This window comes from Rhipicephalus sanguineus, chromosome 11, assembly GCF_013339695.2.
Source record: "Rhipicephalus sanguineus isolate Rsan-2018 chromosome 11, BIME_Rsan_1.4, whole genome shotgun sequence".
Taxonomy (NCBI): domain Eukaryota; kingdom Metazoa; phylum Arthropoda; class Arachnida; order Ixodida; family Ixodidae; genus Rhipicephalus; species Rhipicephalus sanguineus.
The window spans coordinates 18,744,729-18,771,009 of NC_051186.1; the positions used below are offsets into that span (position 1 = coordinate 18,744,729).

The 26,281-nt window shown below is 44.2% G+C and overlaps 1 protein-coding gene across 1 annotated transcript in view; it reads right to left on the reverse strand.

Annotated features, from left to right (window-relative positions):
• LOC119374901 (sericin-1-like) overlaps positions 1-26,281 on the reverse strand; it is a 27,533-nt gene extending 1,252 nt beyond the window's left edge. The window contains exons 1-8 of the mRNA XM_037645104.1: positions 26,206-26,281; positions 24,177-24,275; positions 22,495-22,575; positions 18,632-18,712; positions 12,720-12,800; positions 10,462-10,560; positions 8,778-8,858; positions 4,916-4,996 (exon numbers count right to left, since the gene is read on the reverse strand). Of these exons, the coding sequence (XP_037501032.1) occupies positions 4,916-4,996; positions 8,778-8,858; positions 10,462-10,560; positions 12,720-12,800; positions 18,632-18,647 (358 nt within the window). The 5' untranslated portion in view covers positions 18,648-18,712; positions 22,495-22,575; positions 24,177-24,275; positions 26,206-26,281. The remainder of the gene's footprint in view (positions 1-4,915; positions 4,997-8,777; positions 8,859-10,461; positions 10,561-12,719; positions 12,801-18,631; positions 18,713-22,494; positions 22,576-24,176; positions 24,276-26,205) is intronic.

Here is a 26,281-nt window from a genome sequence, read left to right on the forward strand (position 1 = left end):
TTTTCTATTGTTAGTCTATATCCAATCTATAGACAAAAGTTAGTTGATGAAGTTTGTTTTTGTCTAATTCCGGTGTATAGATTGTCTATATACAAAGGTTGATAAATTGGTGTTATTTCCTATTGTCAAATCCCAGTCTATACACTGTCTAAATACAAAAGCTAAAGTGGAGTTATTTAATTCTTGCTGAAATAAGGTTTTTCTTTGAAATTTATCAGACGTGTGTACTTTATGCAATTTGCTACCTTTTTTGTTTATATAACATCGATTGGGCAGTATCTAGTAGGCCTTTAACCGATGAGGTTGTGTTAGGGTCCTTGGCCTGAACGTCGCAGCACAGTGTGGTCATCGATGCAGTCGTCCTTCTTACAAGCCACTGGACTGGATGCACGTCTTTAGATTTGCCCCAGCGTCACGAACTATATTCTCATCTCCCTACCTTACCATCGTCATTCATCACTCTTTCGCTCCCCTTCCACCCTCCCCAGTGTAGAGTAGCAGGCCAGAGCAAACATAGCTCAGGCCGACCTCTCTGCCTTTCTGTAAATAAATTCTCTCTCTCCTCTCTCTCTCTAAGCATGCACTCCTTATTGCCCCATTGGGCCCTAGCTGTAAGTATGTTAAAAAGACTAAGGGGGCTCATTAATTAATTGAACCACAATGTGAAATTGAGCAGGAATGCGTTTTTGTATATCTCATAACACATCTGGCGCACATGGCACATATATATTTCCCCTCGTAACTTGCATGCTCAAATTAGAACTAAAAATGTTTCCCTAAGTATGTCGCACTCTATATGGCTCACCGACTGGATGTACAGCAAGACTGTGTGGTTCTTTCCGCCTTCGTTGTGCTACAATGCAAAGGGCAATGTATTTCGTCGAACACTGGAAATCGCAGCTTTGAAGCGGGACGATGGGCAAACAGTGAACAGAGTACAACAGCTCTCTTTCAAGACACAAATATGCAGGCCCACTGCAGTGCTTTCATTTTTGTTACTATTCAATATACAGTATTTCGCCATTCTTTTCATATACGAAGCACTGTGCCCAGAAACCAATTTTGTTAAAATATTTTGCGAATTAGCTGTGGCCCTTTTGCTAGCTCATTATATTTGTTCATTTTCACGACATTTCAGAAGGTAATATGTTAATTAAGATGTTCTTCAACAAATTGCATTTTTCTGTTTTCATTACGACGACGTGCAATGTAATATTAAATCGTGCTTCAGTAAGCGATTTCAAATTGATAATGTGTGTATGCACTTGCTTACATCTCCCGCTTAGAATATATATTTTTAATTAACAGGGAACATCAATAAGAAAGAACTTGCAACTGAATCGCCCTAAGGGCGAGTCATCGATGGTGACACTGGCTCGGTGCAAATTTCAAAGCGATATCACTCGGCACTGCGGACACTTGCTGTCAAAGGCTCAAGTTTTCCACATGCTTGTGATCATACACACAGACACGGCCGTGATGGCAACAGCTGTTACAGATAGTAGTAAAAACGGACCGTTCGTTACATATCCTGTACACGAATAGTCCACGAACGGTATGTTTAAACAGCAAGCACTGGAAATACAATTGAAGAATCGCTCAGAAGCGGCCTCCCCACTAAGAAGTTGCTTTTTCGTTCAGGCACTGCCGTGAAGGCCAAACCCCATATACGCGAAAATGCACGCGACAGCGAACGAGCGACGTGACGTAGATCGTCTTCGCGCAAGCGGTCGCTAGAATGGGGCAAACCCCATTCACGCGACGCCCTCGGCGAACGATCTCCACTGTTGCTGGCATGAGGGCGTTCACTCGTACCAAAAGTGGCCCGTTCTCAGCGGTATGCAATGTAAAATACGATGTTTTGTTGCATAATAGTACATAAAATGTTTATTATTGTCTTGCAGCCTTTTTTTTCGATCCCATCACTGCTGCTACGTGCTGCCAAGCCGCGTCACAAACGGCGTGGGTCCCAGCGTTCGCGTTCAGCAACGTCAACATTGCGCTGGTTATGTTGATGAACGTTGTTGTTGATGTGCGTCGATAAGAAAGCGGTGGCAATGAGCAATACGTCACTGATGCATCTTATTCCGGTGTTTTGCTATGGCTGCTTGAGCACAGCACTTCCGGGCGACGAGCGACGGACATGCGACAGATTCCAAATCTGAAAAAACCGAGCGATCGCGCGAAATCGACCACGCAACACGTCGCGCGAACGGCTCGTTTCGTCGCTCATAGCATCGCTCGTCGCTGTCGCGTGAATTTTTGCGCATAGGGGTTTCGCCTTGAATCGTGAAGGCGCGCGAGCGAACACGATAAGGAAGGGGAGAAAAGCGAGAACCGGTGCGGCAAACGAACGGAAGAGGGCGCGCAGCTGCAACTCAGTTTCAAATCGCTCGCTGAGCGAGAGCCAATCGGTTCAAACCAGGGGGCGCGCAGGCGCACTGACGTTTAACTGCGTTTAAGCCGTTCAGGCGGTGACGCATTTGAGGGTCGTTGCAAAAGAAGTTCTTGCAGCGCTGTGTGTAATGCCGAAATAAGTTGTTGCGCGCATGTATTTTTATCACGTTGTTTAATATTACGTGCCGGTATCGTCGCTGGAAGTCGTGGAATGGACACGTACTTACACCGCGTGTCGGGACGGACGCATCGTTGTTTCACATGCAATCGTTGACGGCCATGTGTTGTCGTAGCCCCAACGAGCGCGAAGCTTTGAACAAGATCACAAGCGCGCGCCTTTTGACGAGACTGTCGCCACAGCGAATATCGCTCTTCGGTGAGTTCAAGGACGTTGCCAAATCCCGTGACTGTGCATGACGACTTTGTGTAGGTAAGATTGCCCGAGCGGCGAGCTGCAATAATAGAGATGGTGTGCAAGAGGAAGTGTTTGATACGAAAGTATGCCTTGTACTAGTGTCTCTGCCTTCTGTGGTGCTCGTTATACGCTTCCGCGGAGCCGTTGCCGTGTGTGTCGATTAGAGCTAAAGACAGCCTGAAGAATACGAGTTGAATTGCGCGATGCTATGCTTGTGTTATGCAGGCCTTGTGTTGTTTCGCCCTTCTTCCTTGACTGTATGCAATGCGGCATCCTTGCATGAAATGACGTGCACATGCCTTGTCACTATAAAATTGAGTCTGCTTTTAAACATTACTCGTCGCCCCGTACCCTTTCTGTGGTGGAAATGCAACAGACGTTATCGTTCAATAAGCACAGTTACCCGCCACGGTGGTCTAAATATATAGTTGTTAAGGTGCTCGACTGCTGACCCACAGGTCGCGGAGATTGAATCCCGGCCGCGGCGGTCGCTTTGCTTGAGGGCTCGCGAAGTGCTTGAGGCCCGTGTTCTTAAATTTAGGTGCCCGTATAAAGAACCCCGGTGGTCAAAATTTCTGGAGCCCTCCACTACGGCGTCGCTCATAATCGTGGTTTTTGGATGTTAAACCCCATCAATTATTGTTATAAGCATGGTTATAGTTAACTAATGTGCAAATCAACTTTATAAAAGTAGACGGGTGTGCAGATAGAGAGACACATGTACACACACGGCGCGGTCATGCATACGCCATACTGCTCAGAGGCTATGTGTTTGTAGCTGCGTCGCCGTCTACGGTGCCGCGCTCGTTTTTGCAAAGAATGTACGTAATTGTTCTATAATAAATATTCAGTCTGTCTGTCGCAGATCGTAGCTCTTGGGTGTGTACAGACACAACCAAATCAATCGATTAGCCAAGGGAAAGCATAGCGGACTTTAATTGTTGGCCTTAACTGTAGTGTAGTAATAATGGCCTAAATTGAAATGGAATAAAGTGAACGGAAAATCGCCACTTGCCTTGATGGTATCTAAACGCCCGATGCTCAGCCGATTGAGCTACGACGGAAAGCGCTTCGCCGTACGCTTTGCTGGGCATTTATGTATGTGTAATCCCTTGGAGTGTTAGCCAGTGCCACTCGTACTCAAGGCGGTGAGTGTGGAACACTCTTCTTTGCCAGAGTTTGTCACGTGGCACGCGATCTTTCCATGAGGCGGCAGCTCACCGATAAAACGTCGCATGCGAACTTGAGGCATAAGTCAGCCGGGGCAAGGCTTCGCGATGAATGAAAGAAAAAAAAAGGGGATTTTTGGAGGGCCTCGTTTCTTTTTTATACAAAACCAAAACGATCGAAAAGATCCCCTTCTTTCGTAGATTCAGCAAGGGCGTCGCCCCAGTAGACTTAAAGCATCAAGTTAGCATGCGAGGGTTTATTGGTCAGCTGTACGTGGTGCTAAGACCCCGCCGCGGTGGTCTAATGGTTATGGCGCTCGACTGCTGATCCGAAGGTCGCGGGATCGAATCTCGGCCGCGGCGGCTGCATTTTCGATGGAAGGGAAAATGTTTGAGGCCCGTGTACTTAGATTTAGGTGCACGTTAAAGAATCCGAGGTGGTCCAAATTTCCGGAGCCCTCCAGTACGGCATCTCTCATAATCACATCGTGGTTTTGAGACGAGGAACCCTAAACATTATTATATATTAATTCGTGGTGCCTTACAAAACTAAAAATAATCACCGATTAATTTTCAGCCCCTGTTATTCAACATATCATGGTCCTACTACCACGGCCAGCGACGGAGGGGGACATCAGCTTCGCCAACGCAGGCTAACCCCTCAACCCAACCACTTCCACTCTTCTCTCGCTCTCCGCGTTTCTTCAGCTCTAAACCGCATTCACCTTCTCGCCTTTTTCCTGACTTGAAAAGCCATTGTTCCCCTACTATGCTATACTCACACGTAAAAATGGTAACTCTCCAGGTGCCTTACCAAAGATATAACGAATCTAGTGCACTTCAAGATAAATAGATGAACGTTGCGGCTCATGTGATGGTAATACTGTGACAGCAGTGACATAACAGTGCATGGCGATGGTCACAAAACAATTACCTTCATGTCCTGTCATCCCTGTCTCGACTGTAGAACCTCCACTTGTCACTCCAGAAACTGACTCACCGCCTACAGTGCCACCTAAATTACCAAAATGAAAGAAAGGGATAAAACGGTAGTTGTACCATTTGAGCACTCTAAAATATATCTGCATTCGCAAGGAATGAATTATTACAAGTATAAACGAGAACGCCTGATAACAGGGACATGTGCAAATTGCACTCGTCCTAAGAAACACCATGCTCGCACAAGGAAAAGCAAAATACGAATGCTCATGGAGAAATTGCTTTCTGAGCATTAATGATTACCGAGTAACATTCTTGTGATTTTTTTTGCTTGTGTGGTTAAAGGTTGGAATTCTATTATATCTAAATTTTGATGTGAAAGGAAATGAAATATTTTGGAAAATTATCTGCAGGTTTGAATACGAGAAAAACAAAAGCCAAGAAACTAAGCTCTGCGTGGAAAGCTTCTAGGCGTTCAACAAACTCTGAATAATGCAATTTGTTTCACCGAGACATATCGCTTCAAAAATGACAATGATCTTTCATACTCATTTACCAAATGTCATTTGAAATTACATCAAGGATTTACATATTCGAAGGCCACAGCACTCTGGAGTAAGTGGTCTTCTGTGAATACAAGTGCTGAGCTTCAGCCTAAGAGGCTAATTTGTTTGAATTATTGAAAAATTCTTAGAAGAAAAATATTCTGGGAAGTCGGCTATTTCCTGATGGTAACAGTAGTTTTAGTGCCTCTTAGCATATTTAAGTGGGGCTTCATTTCAAATGCGTGGTAATTATTGTGGCATGCAGGCGTGACCACAACGTGCTTCCTCAAGTAAAAAACTGGTTGCTTGCGGATGTGCATCAAACATTACTCATCTTTTTTGCTAGCCACGTTTTAGTATCGATGACGGCATTAAGCAAAGGTGTTGAATGAAACGAACCAAAAGTTTTATAAAGTTGCGCACCTAATGTTCGTCGATGTATCTCCGTGACGTCAGAACTTCTCGTGATGGTTGCTTTTTTAACACGATTGCGTCAAATAGCTCGCTTCGCAGAAATTCTGGTGTTGGCGACGTCTTTGGTGACGTCATAGCGTTAAAAGTACAAAAGACCAACGGAAAAGTTAAGAACCATGGGTCCTAAAAGCTTCCAGTGTCCAGCAGTGATGAAGCATTTATGATTTGTGGGGACAAATTTCCTACTGGGGCACGACACGTAAATATTAAGATGACGTGCCTGTTGCAAACACCTACCAGAAAGCATTGCAGCGCTGTTTTGTGACAGGAGAAAGCTTAATGTATTAGGGGATCATACTTCAAGAGTACCCTTAGCGTATTTTAAATCACCCGGTCCTGCGGTAACAACATGGCGTCGCATACATCATCACTGCCTATTACTACCCAAAAGGAGGTGCTATGACTTCGTCCCTAAAGCTCGCCTCAAAATGCCGAATCTCAGCGACAAAGCGATCTGACAAATCACATGGGCATGGCGTTTCCTCTTATTTTCAGGTGCAGTGCGTTTCCCGATCGCGCCAAGCCAGCGAAACAATAGCTGTTATCTCAACCATTCAACTGCGAATGTGTGGGTGATGCACTTTGTCATCCAACTCACCGCACTGGGCGTTGTCAAGATATGATGCATTAAGCTTGGCTGTAATGATGTGTTCCTGGATTCCGGAATTATATGTGGTGATTGCAGTATCCAAAAATATAGCGTTTCAGAGTGCTAGCTGTTATTTAAAAGAAATCGTTACTAGGAGGCGTCTTTGGGCACTCCTTTCGCTAACGTCTAAGACATATTTGCCGCGCAATTCAAATATAAAGACATAGCGAACATTTTATTCGGTCTTACAACGCGCTGCAGTGATATTTCTTATTATGTGTAGATGATACTAGGGTGGCATTAAGCCATCGTGCTAGTATTTAAAAATTCTCGCTAGCTCCGCATTCCGTTTACTACATTTTCTTTATTATCTCAATTACTAAAACACTGTTTAGACCGTATGACATCTTATCCGTTCCCCGGCATCGTCTAGCAGTGTGGAATAAATTGTTACGTATCTTTAGCCTATCTTAAAAATAAAAGAATTGCGCGGCCTGCACTGGAGGCGCAATGCTGAAGAGACAGCACAGCTGATGGGCACCTAGGTAGTCCTGGCTGTTGCAGTTTAACTAAGTTTTGCAAATCTTCTCTGTCTTCCTCTATTTCTTTCTTTTTTTATCTTTTCTGTTTTCTTGCATGTCTTTTTTCTCCCTGTTTCTATTTCTCTCTTTTTCTCTATTTTTTTCTCTTTCTCGGTCTTTCTATCTTTCTTCCTCTGTCTTCTCTCTCTGTCTCTGTATTTCTCATTGCTTCTTTCTTACTATCCGTTTCTCTCGTTCTCTACTTCTTTCTCTCTCTTTCCTTGATTATCTCTCCTTCTCCCTCTCACTGCGTTTTGTTCTCTCAACTTCTCCCTTTCTATATATTACTATGCTATGCTTAACTCTCTCCCATCCTGCTTTTTATCCTCCTCACCCTCACGTCTGTTTTTCTCACCTTCACTTGATATACTATACCCCCTTGATATACTATACTATACAAGGCTTTGCTATGATCTGCTAGCGTGCCTCGATAGCCTTGCGATTAAGGCGCTCGCCTTCGGATCGTGGGTATGCGGATTCGAATCTCCTCTCGCCAAGAAATTTCTTGCCTAAAATTTCTCCGTTTCCCTCTTTATTTATCTTTCTTTCTCTCGTTCTCTTTCTATCATTTTTCTCTCTCTTTGTACTCGTTTTACCCGTCAAAGTTATTGCAATCCCCGCCTGAAAAATCGGCGCAAGTGTCCTGGGAGCGAAGCAGAAGAAGACGACGACAGTGAAGAAGATGACTAAGAGAGCACGTGCCAAATTCATGATGTTGATTATTTCTCTTCACAGCTCACGGGCTCACATCCGCCTTAAAAAGCTCCGCTGTTTGAACAAGCTCAAAACTATTCTGAGAACCACCGCAGTATCTTGGGTGGTTCTCAGTATCGCAGATTGACAGTGCGTGAAGCAGATTTATTTGTTGATGAGAAATACCACAAAATCTTTTACTCACCAGCTAGATATATCAGATATCTTCCTGTTTGAACGGCGGTGCTGGGTATGAACTGCTACAGATTTACTTTTCACTGTAATTATACGGACCATGCGATATGTAACCAGGAATGTCAGGGCCCCGTTAGCTCAGTTCTGCGTCTGTGTGGACAAATATGTACACTAACACGGACGGCAAAGCCCAGAAACGCAGCCGGGACATCGGTGTATAGGACTTGTGTAAGTCTAGAGGAGATGCTTGGAGAGGCTTGCACATTTGTAATTCACACATATGTAAATGTTTTGCAATGTAAACATTAGACGTTCTTTTAATAGACACCTGCCTAAGCAGGTGTCTGTCTTCCGAGGGCTCTAATGATAAACCGGCACTTGCATATGAGACGCCACAAGTGCCGCAGCGCCATGTGCCGCAGCCATCGTGTGCCACAGGTGCCGCAGCCTGCACAAACGCAAATCGGAGCAACACGCAGGCTCTGGTGGCAGCCTTGTCACTACAATGGGCAATGAGATCTAGAGGAACCGTAGTTACAGACGGCAAATAAGCACGCATGCTATTGCACCAAAGCAAACTCGCATGAGGTTCATGTGTTTTTGTCACCTGATTCTGCCTGCACTACAGGAGCGGTTCACCTAACCGACTGTGTGCATTGCAGATGTCTCGAAACAATGAATTGCCTTTCTTGCTATTTACGATAAATTGACAAATTTTCCGTTAGCGGTGCAATTAATTTTGTGTGATTGGTATATTTGCCAGTGGCCAGAAATACTTACCTCCAGTTACTGTCGTCGATGTCGAACTTGACGACCCTGTGCTTGTCACGCTGGAGCCGGACACCTCGCCTGCACCACCGCCTTTATTACCGCAAGGATAAAAATATATCAGACAATTGTTCTAGTCTTCAGGCACTGTGACATCCACCAGTGACATGTCAGTCGTACCACTATTTCTCTGCGTGTGCGTGAGTGTCTGCAGTATCTGAATACCTACATGTAAGCATACGAAGTCAACTAGAGGGACATATTTAAATCATACACTTCAATCACCTAAATAATAACTCGCATGATTTTCTTCCAACGTGTGGCTCCTTGAAATATGAAAAGGTATCGACATCAATGGCAAGCACTGTGCGCCCGTGCCCATCAAGTGTTACACGCATGGTATGGATTACAAATTTTAATGTCCAATATTACTTGATAAAGTTCACAGACGGCGCTTGAACAGTATTTGTTTTTCAACGTTGTGTTCTTCCTTTTTCCGGCTTGCATAATTACCTAGAACTGTGGGAGTACTTTGTCACACCGCACTGTTGGGTAAATTTGAGAGTATATAATAATTATTGCAGTGTAGACCCTCGTCTAAAACAATGACGCATAGGCAGACAGAAACAGAACACTGATGAATACGGGGAAAGTGCGTTTGCCACGTCCGGTTACTGATAACTTTTTTTTCTATAAAGCTTTTGTGGCAGAATATTCGAATCAGGATTTTTTTTTTAAATTTCGAACTCTCACGTTGCCCGACGCAAGCTTCCATCCTTGTAACATCATACGTTTATTTCATAGTTTTCTTTCTTAAATTGCATCGATATTTAGTTGAAGGGTTTTCTTATCAACTACAGACATATTAATACAAGAACCAGAGTACTTAATTGATATTGCCTGCGCGAGTACGTCACGTGATCCCTTCAAGAGGGAGAGAGAACAGTGTACCCGGTGATTATGGATTCCTTATGGATTACATTACGAGGTACGCATGCTGTATTTTTGGATAAGAATAGACCATAAATACCGTATTTATTCGAATCTAAGCCGATGTCTTTTTGAAAAAACGATGTGCAAAATTGGGGGGTCGGCTTAGATTCGAGTATAGATTCGAGTACAATGATTAAATTTTTTTTCTGGCCTAGCGAATTTCGGGGGTCGGCTTAGAATCGAGGCCGGCCTAGATTCGAGTAAATGCGGCACGTTCCTACAATAGACTGAGCTAGTATATGAGTACTATTTAATATTTTTCAATAAGGAATATTACAGCTAGAATTCCATCAGGTCCTCCGCATTGTCATGTTTCGTGATGTATACAAGTAAAATGGTCTTCGTCAGCTTCAGGTTTTATGATTGAAAGAGTGAGCAACAAGACGGGCAACAAGAGCAACAACAACGAGTGAGCAACCTCGCTTTATGCACGCTTAAAAAGCTTTCGCTTTAAACATAAGTAAGATTGAGCAAGGCTTACATCAAAACGTTGCTAAAGAAAAATATTTCCATCTCTAAAAAAGTAGTACACTTCTTGAAATGGTTTGCTCCAGCGATCTTCCCTGTTCGATATGTTCTGATAGGTAAGCGTGTCAAGTTAAAGGGCCTACAATCAACGAACTGATCTTATGGATCACTTCACGATATCAATGTAATACCGTTGATCCGACAGTTCTCTGTTTTTAAAATAACAAACGCTTACTGCCACTTTCGTTCCCGGAAGTCCCAGATGGAGACCCTGTTTCAGAAGTCCCAGATGCAGACCCTGGTTCGGCAGATGACGAACTGCTTCCTGCACCACCTACGTCACCGCAATGGTTATGACAGATTTTATGGTAGTTTTATCATCTGAGTAACGTAAAGGTTGCAAGTTCACAGGGCGGCAGTAATTATCTTTGCGGCAGTTTCTGAAAACAGTTCTAATTGTAAATATTAGCGCCGTAAAAAGTTAAGTGCGATCATATATATTGTATATTGTGCTTAATATATCGAACGACAACTTGATGATGTCATTTAGGAAATGATTCCACGGCAATATAAAGAAGTGTTTATTGCATCGTGGATAGAGAGTCTTCTCAAATATAACCAAATATTGGACTAACGGTAGCCATTCATTTAGTCATCTCCAACATTATTGACTTCGCTAATGGCTAAAAACACTGCTGTGAAAGTAACGTAAACAGGCCGTTTTGAAGTCTGTGGGAGCCACGGCCATCGCCCGGCGGCTATCAAAGCGACACGTGCGGCGCACTGGCGATGCGCGTGACCCACTCGCGTAGGCTCAAAAGCGGCAGCTGTGGCGCTGCGCGGACAGTCGGCGGCGGACTGCAAAGAGTGGTGTGAGGCGCCAGACACAATTTTAGGGGCGAAGCTCCTTAAGGCGGCACCCGTTCGTCCCTCGTAGTCGTAGTCGTAGTAGTCGTAGTGCGTAACCAGTCTTACGCTTTGACCTCCAAGGTGGTGCCGGTGGGAGATTTTTCCTGTGCGTTGTTGAACAATAAAAAATTCGCAGCGTGCGCGTTAACTAAAAGCCGAATTCTTCTGTCTCTCATTCCCCATTAGCAGCCATTGGCATGTTCCAGTAGGAAGCGTTAGTAGAAGTAGAAGTGTAAGTGTTAGCTAAAAGCCGACTTCTTCTGTCTCTCATTCCCATTAGCAGCCATTGTTTACCTCCAAGGTAGTGCCTGGTGAGATTTCTCCTGTGCGTGATTAAACAATAAAATTTTGTTCAAAACGCCGTTGATTGATGAAATAAACCAACGAAAGACGCCAGCTGTTTTCTAAAAGCAAAACGAAAGAACGCCAGATGTTTCTAAAGCAAAACGAAAAGACGCCAGCTGCTTAACGAAACACGCCAGATGTTTTCTAAAGCAATGGTTTTCTAAACTATGAAAATTCACAGCGTACATGTAAAATTAAAGTGAGCTGCAAGTCGTCATAACTCATCGAACCTTTAGTATAAACGCGCCCGATCTCACGTCGGTGATGATGTACTGGGCAGAATTCACGGAAGATTCACGGTTTACCGATGAACCTCCGCAGCTTCGCCCACTCATCATAATTCACTCCGTGGATATGCTGTGATTTTTTTTGTAGTTAAAGGACCCGTGACACCCAAAAACAGCCTCGAGGTGTGCGAGCTGTTTGATTGTCCTGTATTCGTGGGCATTTCTGGCCGATAGTTAGTGACGAACACTGCCTCTAAGGCATTTTAATTCAGTTTTAAATTTAGCTTGAGTGCTCATCTTAGTTGACAGCACCTCGCGACGTCGCCACTAGTGTGACACAAAACCACGTCTGTCATCTCACGAGGGCTATTATTCCTCACACCCCTCTCGCTCTGTTGCCGGGCTGCTCTCAAGGTGGTTGTGGCCGCTTAAGCCAGGAATGCTCTCATTTTACTGATAGAACACGCTACTCACAGGCTTAATTAACCTATGTGGAAGCACCCCGTTTGATTCCTTATCGTGCGTGGGGCCCCGATTTGAAAACTGCGCTGCCAGCGCCACCAAATGTTGAGTGTACGTAGTCTCAGGCGCTCCGCCGCTGTAGGGCGCTAGGTTCTTACAATTTTCGGTGGATGTTTCAAAGTTACGCTAAGATTCGTCACACAAAGGACACTAGCATTATTTATACGATACCTTAAAGCATTTACGATTCAACTACGGCATTACCAGACATACGCATATATATTACTGTAAAAAAGTCACAAACAAGAATTTCGCTGTCAGGGGTCCTCTAAGCTAGCCGCGGCGTCGGTTCATGGGGCAGAGGAAAATGAGCCCCCATCAAGCCTTTCGTTTTCTCCAACACCTCTGCTCTGGTCAACAATTCCTGGTCGATAAATGTAATAAATTAAGGGCTATCAATCAATAAACTAAATTTATATCTAGCTTACGATAACATTTCTATATACTGTTCACCGCTTACTTCTCTGTTTTAATAGACACAAACACTTACTGCCATTTTCGTTCGTTGAAGTGACAGATGCAGAGCCAGTTGATGATCCACTGGCAGATGACGCCTCGCTGCCTTCGCCACCTACATCACCGCAATGGTTATTATAGATTTGCTGGCAGTTTTTATCATCTGAGTACTATAGATGTTGCAAGTTGACAGTGCGACTGCAACTGTCTTTGTCGCGGTTTCTGAAAACAGAGCTAATTGCATATATTAAAGGGGCCCTGCGACACTTTTGCGACTGCCTTATTTAGCACCGCAAATGCGTGTAGGTATAAATGCCGAGACGAACGCAAAAAGAATTATGCAAATTGGTGCACGAAAAGTGAAGTTATTAGTCCTCAAAGTTCAAAACTCAAGCAGACGACGACGAGAAACGTTTTTTTTTTCGGATTTCACTCTCCCGCTGACGTCGAAGACCGGTTCCAATAACCGCGCGCGTCTTATAAAGACATACCGGAAATGTCGCCTCATGGTGGCCTTCACACAGTACATTGCTACCCCTCTTTTTGACGGCGTTGCGCTCCCATGATTTGTCGTGTAGTGCACAAAATGAGTCTGGAAGACCTAACAGACCTCGAGCGCGAGCTCTTGCGACGTAGTGATTGCTCGCATGTCGTGCACCCCATTGCAAATTGAAAGTGCGTCGCTGAGCCCCGCGCAACGCGAGGATGGCTCCATGGGCCCAGACGAAACGCTAACGCCCGATGACGCGGAAGGCGTCGGCCGGTAAGCGTTTAGAATTTTTTTTTTCGTTGACAGCATCGTGCCGAACCCTTACAAAAATGGATTTAGACAGTCTATAGAGTGTCTGTAGACTTCTTGTAGTCGAATTCGCCTTTATGTAGATTTAGTATTTTGCCTAAAGAAAATCTTTTGACGATCTATAGACAAAAGTTTATAAATGCGTGTCATCTTTTGTCTAATTGCGTTCTATAGATTGTCTATAAACAAAAGTTTTAAAAAGCGTATGGTTCTTTTTTTTCTATTGTTAGTCTATATACAATCTATAGACAAAAGTTAAGTTGATGAAGTTTGTGTTTTGTCTAATTCCGGTGTATAGATTGTCTATATACAAAGGTTGATAAATTGGTGTTATTTCCTATTGTCAAATCCCAGTCTATACACTGTCTAAATACAAAAGCTAAAGTGGAGTTATTTAATTTCTTGCTGAAAATAAGGTTTTTCTTTGAAATTTTATCAGACGTGTGTACTTTATGCAATTTTGCTACCTTTTTGTTTATATAACATCGATTGGGCAGTATCATAGTAGGCCTTTAACCGATGAGGTTGTGTTAGGTCCTTGGCCTGACGTCAGCAGCACAAGTGTGGTCATCGATGCAGTCGTAGCCTTCTTACAAGCCACTGGACTGGATGCACGTCTTTAGATTTGCCCCAGCGTCACGAACTATATTCTCATCTCCCTACCTTACCATCGTCATTCATCACTCTTTCGCTCCCCTGTCCCCCCTCCCCAGTGTAGAGTAGCAGGCCAGAGCAAACTATAGCTCAGGCCGACCTCTCTGCCTTTCTGTAAATAAATTCTCTCTCTCTCTCTCTCTCTAAGCATGCACTCCTTATTGCCCCATTGGGCCCTAGCTGTAAGTATGTTAAAAAGAACTAAGGGGGCTCATTAATTAATTGAACCACAATGTGAAATTGAGCAGGAATGCGTTTTTGTATATCTCATTAACACATTCTGGCGCACATGGCACATATATATTTCCCCTCGTAACTTGCATGCTCAAATTAGAACTAAAAATGTTTCCAGTAAGTATGTCGCACTCTATGGCTCACCGACTGGATGTACAGCAAGGACTGTGTGGTTCTTTCCGCCTTCGTTGCTACAATGCAAAGGGCAATGTATTTCGTCGAACACTGGAAATCGCAGCTTTGAAGCGGGACGATGGGCAAACAGTGAACAGAGTACAACAGCTCTCTTTCAAGACACAAATAGCAGGGCCCACTGCAGTGCTTTCATTTTTGTTACTATTCAATATACAGTATTTCGCCATTCTTTTCATATACGAAGCACTGTGCCCAGAAACCAATTTTGTTAAAAATATTTTGCGAATTAGCTGTGGCCCTTTTGCTAGCTCATTATATTTGTTCATTTTCACGACATTTTCAGAAGGTAATATGTTAATTAAGATGTTCTTCAACAAATATGCATTTTTCTGTTTTCATTACGACGACGTGCAATGTAATATTAAATCGTGCTTCAGTAAGCGATTTCAAATTGATAATGTGTGTATGCACTTGCTTACATCTCCCGCTTAGAATATATTAATTTTAATTAACAGGGAACATCAATAAGAAAGAACTTGCAACTGAATCGCCCTAAGGGCGAGTCATCGATGGTGACACTGGCTCGGTGCAAATTTCAAAGCGATATCACTCGGCACTGCGGACACTTGCTGTCAAAGGCTCAAGTTTTCCACATGCTTGTGATCATACACACAGACACGGCCGTGATGGCAACAGCTGTTACAGATAGTAGTAAAAACGGACCGTTCGTTACATATCCTGTACACGAATAGTCCACGAACGGTATGTTTAAACAGCAAGCACTGGAAATACAATTGAAGAATCGCTCAGAAGCGGCCTCCCCACTAAGAAGTTGCTTTTTCGTTCAGGCACTGCCGTGAAGGCCAAACCCCATATACGCGAAAATGCACGCGACAGCGACGAGCGACGTGACGTAGATCGTCTTCGCGCAAGCGGTCGCTAGAATGGGCAAACCCCATTCACGCGACGCCCTCGGCGAACGATCTCCACTGTTGCTGGCATGAGGGCGTTCACTCGTACCAAAAGTGGCCCGTTCTCAGCGGTATGCAATGTAAAATACGATGTTTTGTTGCATAATAGTACATAAAATGTTTATTATTGTCTTGCAGCATTTTTTTCGATCCCATCACTGCTGCTACGTGCTGCCAAGCCGCGTCACAAACGGCGTGGGTCCCAGCGTTCGCGTTCAGCAACGTCAACATTGCGCTGGTTATGTTGATGAACGTTGTTGTTGATGTGCGTCGATAAGAAAGCGGTGGCAATCAGCAATACGTCACTGATGCATCTTATTCCGGTGTTTTGCTATTGGCTGCTTGAGCACAGCACTTCCGGGCGACGAGCGACGGACATGCGACAGATTCCAAATCTGAAAAACCGAGCGATCGCGCGAAATCGACCACGCAACACGTCGCGCGAACGGCTCGTTTCGTCGCTCATAGCATCGCTCGTCGCTGTCGCGTGAATTTTTGCGCATATGGGGTTTCGCCTTGAATCGTGAAGGCGCGCGAGCGAACACGATAAGGAAGGGGAGAAAAGCGAGAACCGGTGCGGCAAACGAACGGAAGAGGGCGCGCAGCTGCAACTCAGTTTCAAATCGCTCGCTGAGCGAGAGCCAATCGGTTCAAACCAGGGGGCGCGCAGGCGCACTGACGTTTAACTGCGTTTAAGCCGTTCAGGCGGTTGACGCATTTGAGGGTCGTTGCAAAAGAAGTTCTTGCAGCGCTGTGTGTAATGCCGAAATAAGTTTGTTGCGCGCATGTATTTTTATCACGTTGTTTAATATTACGTGCCGGTATCGTCGCTGGAAGTCGTGGAATGGACACGTACTTACACCGCGTGTCGGGACGGACGCATCGTTGTTTCACATGCAATCGTTGACGGCCATGTGTTGTCGTAGCCCCAACGAGCGCGAAGCTTTGAACAAGATCACAAGCGCGCGCCTTTTGACGAGACTGTCGCCACAGCGAATATCGCTCTTCGGTGAGTTCAAGGACGTTGCCAAATCCCGTGACTGTGCATGACGACTTTGTGTAGGTAAGATTGCCCGAGCGGCGAGCTGCAATAATAGAGATGGTGTGCAAGAGGAAGTGTTTGATACGAAAGTATGCCTTGTACTAGTGTCTCTGCCTTCTGTGGTGCTCGTTATACGCTTCCGCGGAGCCGTTGCCGTGTGTGTCGATTAGAGCTAAAGACAGCCTGAAGAATACGAGTTGAATTGCGCGATGCTATGCTTGTGTTATGCAGGCCTTGTGTTGTTTCGCCCTTCTTCCTTGACTGTATGCAATGCGGCATCCTTGCATGAAATGACGTGCACATGCCTTGTCACTATAAAATTGAGTCTGCTTTTAAACATTACTCGTCGCCCCGTACCCTTTCTGTGGTGGAAATGCAACAGACGTTATCGTTCAATAAGCACAGTTACCCGCCACGGTGGTCTAAATATATAGTTGTTAAGGTGCTCGACTGCTGACCCACAGGTCGCGGAGATTGAATCCCGGCCGCGGCGGTCGCTTTGCTTGAGGGCTCGCGAAGTGCTTGAGGCCCGTGTTCTTAAATTTAGGTGCCCGTATAAAGAACCCCGGGTGGTCAAAATTTCTGGAGCCCTCCACTACGGCGTCGCTCATAATCGTGGTTTTTGGATGTTAAACCCCATCAATTATTGTTATAAGCATGGTTATAGTTAACTAATGTGCAAATCAACTTTATAAAAGTAGACGGGTGTGCAGATAGAGAGACACATGTACACACACGGCGCGGTCATGCATACGCCATACTGCTCAGAGGCTATGTGTTTGTAGCTGCGTCGCCGTCTACGGTGCCGCGCTCGTTTTTGCAAAGAATGTACGTAATTGTTCTATAATAAATATTTCAGTCTGTCTGTCGCAGATCGTAGCTCTTGGGTGTGTACAGACACAACCAAATCAATCGATTAGCCAAGGGAAAGCATAGCGGACTTTAATTGTTGGCCTTAACTGTAGTGTAGTAATAATGGCCTAAATTGAAATGGAATAAAGTGAACGGAAAATCGCCACTTGCCTTGATGGTATCTAAACGCCCGATGCTCAGCCGATTGAGCTACGACGGAAAGCGCTTCGCCGTACGCTTTGCTGGGCATTTATGTATGTGTAATCCCTTGGAGTGTTAGCCAGTGCCACTCGTACTCAAGGCGGTGAGTGTGGAACACTCTTCTTTGCCAGAGTTTGTCACGTGGCACGCGATCTTTCCATGAGGCGGCAGCTCACCGATAAAACGTCGCATGCGAACTTGAGGCATAAGTCAGCCGGGGCAAGGCTTCGCGATGAATGAAAGAAAAAAAAAGGGGATTTTTGGAGGGCCTCGTTTCTTTTTTATACAAAACCAAAACGATCGAAAAGATCCCCTTCTTTCGTAGATTCAGCAAGGGCGTCGCCCCAGTAGACTTAAAGCATCAAGTTAGCATGCGAGGGTTTATTGGTCAGCTGTACGTGGTGCTAAGACCCCGCCGCGGTGGTCTAATGGTTATGGCGCTCGACTGCTGATCCGAAGGTCGCGGGATCGAATCTCGGCCGCGGCGGCTGCATTTTCGATGGAAGGGAAAATGTTTGAGGCCCGTGTACTTAGATTTAGGTGCACGTTAAAGAATCCGAGGTGGTCCAAATTTCCGGAGCCCTCCAGTACGGCATCTCTCATAATCACATCGTGGTTTTGAGACGAGGAACCCTAAACATTATTATATATTAATTCGTGGTGCCTTACAAAACTAAAAATAATCACCGATTAATTTTCAGCCCCTGTTATTCAACATATCATGGTCCTACTACCACGGCCAGCGACGGAGGGGGACATCAGCTTCGCCAACGCAGGCTAACCCCTCAACCCAACCACTTCCACTCTTCTCTCGCTCTCCGCGTTTCTTCAGCTCTAAACCGCATTCACCTTCTCGCCTTTTTCCTGACTTGAAAAGCCATTGTTCCCCTACTATGCTATACTCACACGTAAAAATGGTAACTCTCCAGGTGCCTTACCAAAGATATAACGAATCTAGTGCACTTCAAGATAAATAGATGAACGTTGCGGCTCATGTGATGGTAATACTGTGACAGCAGTGACATAACAGTGCATGGCGATGGTCACAAAACAATTACCTTCATGTCCTGTCATCCCTGTCTCGACTGTAGAACCTCCACTTGTCACTCCAGAAACTGACTCACCGCCTACAGTGCCACCTAAATTACCAAAATGAAAGAAAGGGATAAAACGGTAGTTGTACCATTTGAGCACTCTAAAATATATCTGCATTCGCAAGGAATGAATTATTACAAGTATAAACGAGAACGCCTGATAACAGGGACATGTGCAAATTGCACTCGTCCTAAGAAACACCATGCTCGCACAAGGAAAAGCAAAATACGAATGCTCATGGAGAAATTGCTTTCTGAGCATTAATGATTACCGAGTAACATTCTTGTGATTTTTTTTGCTTGTGTGGTTAAAGGTTGGAATTCTATTATATCTAAATTTTGATGTGAAAGGAAATGAAATATTTTGGAAAATTATCTGCAGGTTTGAATACGAGAAAAACAAAAGCCAAGAAACTAAGCTCTGCGTGGAAAGCTTCTAGGCGTTCAACAAACTCTGAATAATGCAATTTGTTTCACCGAGACATATCGCTTCAAAAATGACAATGATCTTTCATACTCATTTACCAAATGTCATTTGAAATTACATCAAGGATTTACATATTCGAAGGCCACAGCACTCTGGAGTAAGTGGTCTTCTGTGAATACAAGTGCTGAGCTTCAGCCTAAGAGGCTAATTTGTTTGAATTATTGAAAAATTCTTAGAAGAAAAATATTCTGGGAAGTCGGCTATTTCCTGATGGTAACAGTAGTTTTAGTGCCTCTTAGCATATTTAAGTGGGGCTTCATTTCAAATGCGTGGTAATTATTGTGGCATGCAGGCGTGACCACAACGTGCTTCCTCAAGTAAAAAACTGGTTGCTTGCGGATGTGCATCAAACATTACTCATCTTTTTTGCTAGCCACGTTTTAGTATCGATGACGGCATTAAGCAAAGGTGTTGAATGAAACGAACCAAAAGTTTTATAAAGTTGCGCACCTAATGTTCGTCGATGTATCTCCGTGACGTCAGAACTTCTCGTGATGGTTGCTTTTTTAACACGATTGCGTCAAATAGCTCGCTTCGCAGAAATTCTGGTGTTGGCGACGTCTTTGGTGACGTCATAGCGTTAAAAGTACAAAAGACCAACGGAAAAGTTAAGAACCATGGGTCCTAAAAGCTTCCAGTGTCCAGCAGTGATGAAGCATTTATGATTTGTGGGGACAAATTTCCTACTGGGGCACGACACGTAAATATTAAGATGACGTGCCTGTTGCAAACACCTACCAGAAAGCATTGCAGCGCTGTTTTGTGACAGGAGAAAGCTTAATGTATTAGGGGATCATACTTCAAGAGTACCCTTAGCGTATTTTAAATCACCCGGTCCTGCGGTAACAACATGGCGTCGCATACATCATCACTGCCTATTACTACCCAAAAGGAGGTGCTATGACTTCGTCCCTAAAGCTCGCCTCAAAATGCCGAATCTCAGCGACAAAGCGATCTGACAAATCACATGGGCATGGCGTTTCCTCTTATTTTCAGGTGCAGTGCGTTTCCCGATCGCGCCAAGCCAGCGAAACAATAGCTGTTATCTCAACCATTCAACTGCGAATGTGTGGGTGATGCACTTTGTCATCCAACTCACCGCACTGGGCGTTGTCAAGATATGATGCATTAAGCTTGGCTGTAATGATGTGTTCCTGGATTCCGGAATTATATGTGGTGATTGCAGTATCCAAAAATATAGCGTTTCAGAGTGCTAGCTGTTATTTAAAAGAAATCGTTACTAGGAGGCGTCTTTGGGCACTCCTTTCGCTAACGTCTAAGACATATTTGCCGCGCAATTCAAATATAAAGACATAGCGAACATTTTATTCGGTCTTACAACGCGCTGCAGTGATATTTCTTATTATGTGTAGATGATACTAGGGTGGCATTAAGCCATCGTGCTAGTATTTAAAAATTCTCGCTAGCTCCGCATTCCGTTTACTACATTTCCTTTATTATCTCAATTACTAAAACACTGTTTAGACCGTATGACATCTTATCCGTTCCCCGGCATCGTCTAGCAGTGTGGAATAAATTGTTACGTATCTTTAGCCTATCTTAAAAATAAAAGAATTGCGCGGCCTGCACTGGAGGCGCAATGCTGAAGAGACAGCACAGCTGATGGGCACGTAGGTAGTCCTGGCTGTTGCAGTTTAACTAAGTTTTGCAAATCTTCTCTGTCTTCCTCTATTTCTTTCTTTTTTATCTTTTCTGTTTTCTTGCATGTCTTTTTTCTCCCTGTTTCTATTTCTCTCTTTTTCTCTATTTCTTCTCTTTCTCGGTCTTTCTATATTTCTTCCTCTGTCTTCTCTCTCTGTCTCTGTATTTCTCATTGCTTCTTTCTTACTATCCGTTTCTCTCGTTCTCTACTTCTTTCTCTCTCTTTCCTTGATTATCTCTCCTTCTCCCTCTCACTACGTTTTGTTCTTTCTACTTCTCCCTTTCTATATATTACTATGCTATGCTTAACTCTCTCCCATCCTGCTTTTTATCCTCCTCACCCTCACGTCTGTTTTTCTCACCTTCACTTGATATACTATACCCCCTTGATATACTATACTATACAAGGCTTTGCTATGATCTGCTAGCGTGCCTCGATAGCCTAGCGATTAAGGCGCTCGCCTTCGGATCGTGGGTATGCGGATTCGAATCTCCTCTCGCCAAGAAATTTCTTGCCTAAAATTTCTCCGTTTCCCTCTTTATTTATCTTTCTTTCTCTCGTTCTCTTTCTATCATTTTTCTCTCTCTTTGTACTCGTTTTACCCGTCAAAGTTATTGCAATCCCCGCCTGAAAAATCGGCGCAAGTGTCCTGGGAGCGAAGCAGAAGAAGACGACGACAGTGAAGAAGATGACTAAGAGAGCACGTGCCAAATTCATGATGTTGATTATTTCTCTTCACAGCTCACGGGCTCACATCCGCCTTAAAAAGCTCCGCTGTTTGAACAAGCTCAAAACTATTCTGAGAACCACCGCAGTATCTGGGGTGGTTCTCAGTATCGCAGATTGACAGTGCGTGAAGCAGATTTATTTGTTGATGAGAAATACCACAAAATCTTTTACTCGCCAGCTAGATATATCAGATATCTTCCTGTTTGAACGGCGGTGCTGGGTATGAACTGCTACAGATTTACTTTTCACTGTAATTATACGGACCATGCGATATGTAACCAGGAATGTCAGGGCCCCGTTAGCTCAGTTCTGCGTCTGTGTGGACAAATATGTACACTAACACGGACGGCAAAGCCCAGAAACGCAGCCGGGACATCGGTGTATAGGACTTGTGTAAGTCTAGAGGAGATGCTTGGAGAGGCTTGCACATTTGTAATTCACACATATGTAAATGTTTTGCAATGTAAACATTAGACGTTCTTTTAATACAGACACCTGCCTAAGCAGGTGTCTGTCTTCCGAGGGCTCTAATGATAAACCGGCACTTGCATATGAGACGCCACAAGTGCCGCAGCGCCATGTGCCGCAGCCATCGTGTGCCACAGGTGCCGCAGCCTGCACAAACGCAAATCGGAGCAACACGCAGGCTCTGGTGGCAGCCTTGTCACTACAATGGGCAATGAGATCTAGAGGAACCGTAGTTACAGACGGCAAATAAGCACGCATGCTATTGCACCAAAGCAAACTCGCATAAGGTTCATGTGTTTTTGTCACCTGATTCTGCCTGCACTACAGGAGCGGTTCACCTAACCGACTGTGTGCATTGCAGATGTCTCGAAACAATGAATTGCCTTTCTTGCTATTTACGATAAATTGACAAATTTTCCGTTAGCGGTGCAATTAATTTTGTGTGACTGGTATATTTGCCAGTGGCCTAGAAATACTTACCTCCAGTTACTGTCGTCGATGTCGAACTTGAAGACCCTGTGCTTGTCACGCTGGAGCCGGACACCTCGCCTGCACCACCGCCTTTATTACCGCAAGGATAAAAATATATCAGACAATTGTTCTAGTCTTCAGGCACTGTGACATCCACCAGTGACATGTCAGTCGTACCACTATTTCTCTGCGTGTGCGTGAGTGTCTGCAGTATCTGAATACCTACATGTAAGCATACGAAGTCAACTAGAGGGACATATTTAAATCATACACTTCAATCACCTAAATAATAACTCGCATGATTTTCTTCCAACGTGTGGCTCCTTGAAATATGAAAAGGTATCGACATCAATGGCAAGCACTGTGCGCCCGTGCCCATCAAGTGTTACACGCATGGTATGGATTACAAATTTTAATGTCCAATATTACTAGATAAAGTTCACAGACGGCGCTTGAACAGTATTTGTTTTTCAACGTTGTGTTCTTCCTTTTTCCGGCTTGCATAATTACCTAGAACTGTGGGAGTACTTTGTCACACCGCACTGTTGGGTAAATTTGAGAGTATATAATAATTATTGCAGTGTAGACCCTCGTCTAAAACAATGACGCATAGGCAGACAGAAACAGAACACTGATGAATACGGGGAAAGTGCGTTTGCCACGTCCGGTTACTGATAACTTTTTTTTCTATAAAGCTTTTGTGGCAGAATATTCGAATCAGGATTTTTTTTTAAATTTCGAACTCTCACGTTGCCCGACGCAAGCTTCCATCCTTGTAACATCATACGTTTATTTCATAGTTTTCTTTCTTAAATTGCATCGATATTTAGTAGAAGGGTTTTCTTATCAACTACAGACATATTAATACAAGAACCAGAGTACTTAATTGATATTGCCTGCGCGAGTACGTCACGTGATCCCTTCAAGAGGAGAGAGAACAGTGTACCCGGTGATTATGGATTCCTTATGGATTACATTACGAGGTACGCATGCTGTATTTTTGGATAAGAATAGACCATAAATAGCGTATTTATTCGAATCTAAGCCGATGTCTTTTTGAAAAAACGATGTGCGAAATTGGGGGGTCGGCTTAGATTCGAGTATAGATTCGAGTACAATGATTAATTTTTTTTCTGGCCTAGCGAATTTCGGGGGTCGGCTTAGAATCGGGGCTGGCCTAAATTCGAGTAAATACGGCACGTTGCTACAATAGACTGAGCTAGTATAGGAGTACTATTTAATATTTTTCAATAAGGAATATTACAGCTAGAATTAAATCAGGTCCTCCGCATTGTCATGTTTCGTGATGTATACAAGTAAAATGGTCTTCGCCAGCTTCAGGTTTTAGATTTGAAAGAGTGAGCAACAAGACGGGCAACAAGAGCAACAACAACGAGTGAGCAACCTCGCTTTATGTGCGCTTAAAAAGCTTTCGCTTTAAACATAAGTAAGAGTGAGCAAGGCTTACATGAAAACGTTGCTAAGGAAAAATATTTCCTTCTCTGAAAAAAGTAGTACACTTCTTGAAAAGGTTTGCTCCAGCGATCTTCCCTGTTCGATATGTTCTGATAGGTAAGTGTGTCAGGTTAAAGGGCCTACAATCAACGAACTGATCTTATGGATCACTTCACGATATCAATGTAATACCGTTGATCCGACATTTCTCTGTTTTTAAGATAACAAACGCTTACTGCCACTTTCGTTCCCGGAAGTCCCAGATGGAGACCCTGTTTCAGAAGTCCCAGATGCAGACCCTGGTTCGGCAGATGACGAACTGCTTCCTGCACCACCTACGTCACCGCAATGGTTATGACAGATTTTATGGTAGTTTTATCATCTGAGTCACGTAAAGGTTGCAAGTTCACAGGGCGGCAGTAATTATCTTTGCGGCAGTTTCTGAAAACAGTTCTAATTGTAAATATTAGCGCCGTAAAAAATTAAGTGCGATCATATATATTGTATATTGTGCTTAATATATCGAACAACAACTTGATGATGTCATTTAGGAAATGATTCAATGGCAATGTAAAGAAGTGTTTATTGCGTCGTTGATAGAGTCTAATTGAGCATAACGAAATATTGGACTTATGGTAGCCATTCATTTAGTCATCTCCAACATTATTGATTTCGCTAATGGCTAAAAGCACTGCTGTGAAAGTAGCGTAAAGAGGCTGTTTTGAAGCCTGTGGGAGCCACGGCCATCGCCCGGCGGTTATCAAAGCGACACGTGTGGCCCACTCGCGATGCGCGTGACCCACTCGCGTGGGTTCAAAAGCGCCAGCTGTGGCGCTGCGCGGACAGTCGGCGGCGGACTGCCAAGAGTGGTGTGAGGCGCCAGACACAATTTCATGTTCCAGTAGGAAGCGTTAGTAGAAGTAGAAGTGTAAGTGTTAGCTAAAAGCCGACTTCTTCTGTCTCTCTTTCCCATTAGCAGCCATTGTTTACCTCCAAGGTAGTGCCTGGTGAGATTTCTCCTGTGCGTGATTAAACAATAAAAATTTTGTTCAAAACGCCGTTGATTGATGAAATAAACCAATGAAAGACGCCAGCTGTTTTCTAAAAGCAAAACGAAAGAACGCCAGATGTTTCTAAAGCAAAACGAAAAGACGCCAGCTGCTTAACGAAACACGCCAGATGTTTTCTAAAGCAATGGTTTTCTAAACCATGAAAATTCACAGCGTACATGTAAAATTAAAGTGAGCTGCAAGTCGTCATAACTCATCGAACCTTTAGTATAAACGCGCCCGATCTCACGTCGGTGATGATGTACTGGGCAGAATTCACGGAAGATTCACGGTTTACCGATGAACCTCCGCAGCTTCGCCCACTCATCATAATTCACTCCGTGGATATGCTGTGATTTTTTTTTGTAGTTAAAGGACCCGTGACACCCAAAAACAGCCTCGAGGTGTGTGAGCTGTTTGATTGTCCTGTATTCGTGGGCATTTCTGGCCGATAGTTAGTGACGAACACTGCCTCTAAGGCATTTTAATTCAGTTTTAAATTTAGCTTGAGTGCTCATCTTAGTTGACAGCACCTCGCGACGTCGCCACTAGTATGACACAAAACCACGTCTGGCATCTCACGAGGGCTATTGTTCCTCACACTCCTCTCGCTCTGTTGTTGGGCTGCTCTCAAGGTGGTTGTGGCCGCTTAAGCCACGAATGCTCTCATCTTACTGGTGGGACACGCTACTCACAGGCTTAACCCATGTGGAAGCACCCCGTTTGATTCCTTACCGCGCGCGGGGCCTGCGCTGCCAGCGCTACCAAAGGTTGTATGTACGTATTCTCAGGCGCTCCCCCGCTGTAGGGCGCTAGGTTCTTACGATTTTCGGCGGATGCTTCAAAGTTACGCTAAAATTCGTCACAAAAAGGACACTAGCGTTAATTATACGATACGTTAGAGCATTTACGATTGAACATCGGCAGTACCAGACAAACGCATATATATTACTGTAAAAAAGCCACAAACAAGAATTTCGCTCTCAGGGGTCCTTTAAGCTAGCCGCGGCGTCGGTTCTTGTGGCAGAAGAAAATGAGCCCCCTTCAAGCCTTTCGATTTGTCCAACACCTTTGCCCTGGTCCATAATTCCTGGTCGATAAACGTAATAAATTAAGGGCTAGCAATCAATAAACTAAATTTCTGGTTAGCTTACGATATCAATATTATATACTGTTCACCACTTACTTCTCTGTTTTAATAGACAAAAACACTTACCGCCATTTTCGTTCGTTGAAGAGACAGATGCAGACCCCGTTGACGATCCACTGGCAGATGACGCCCCGCTGCCTTC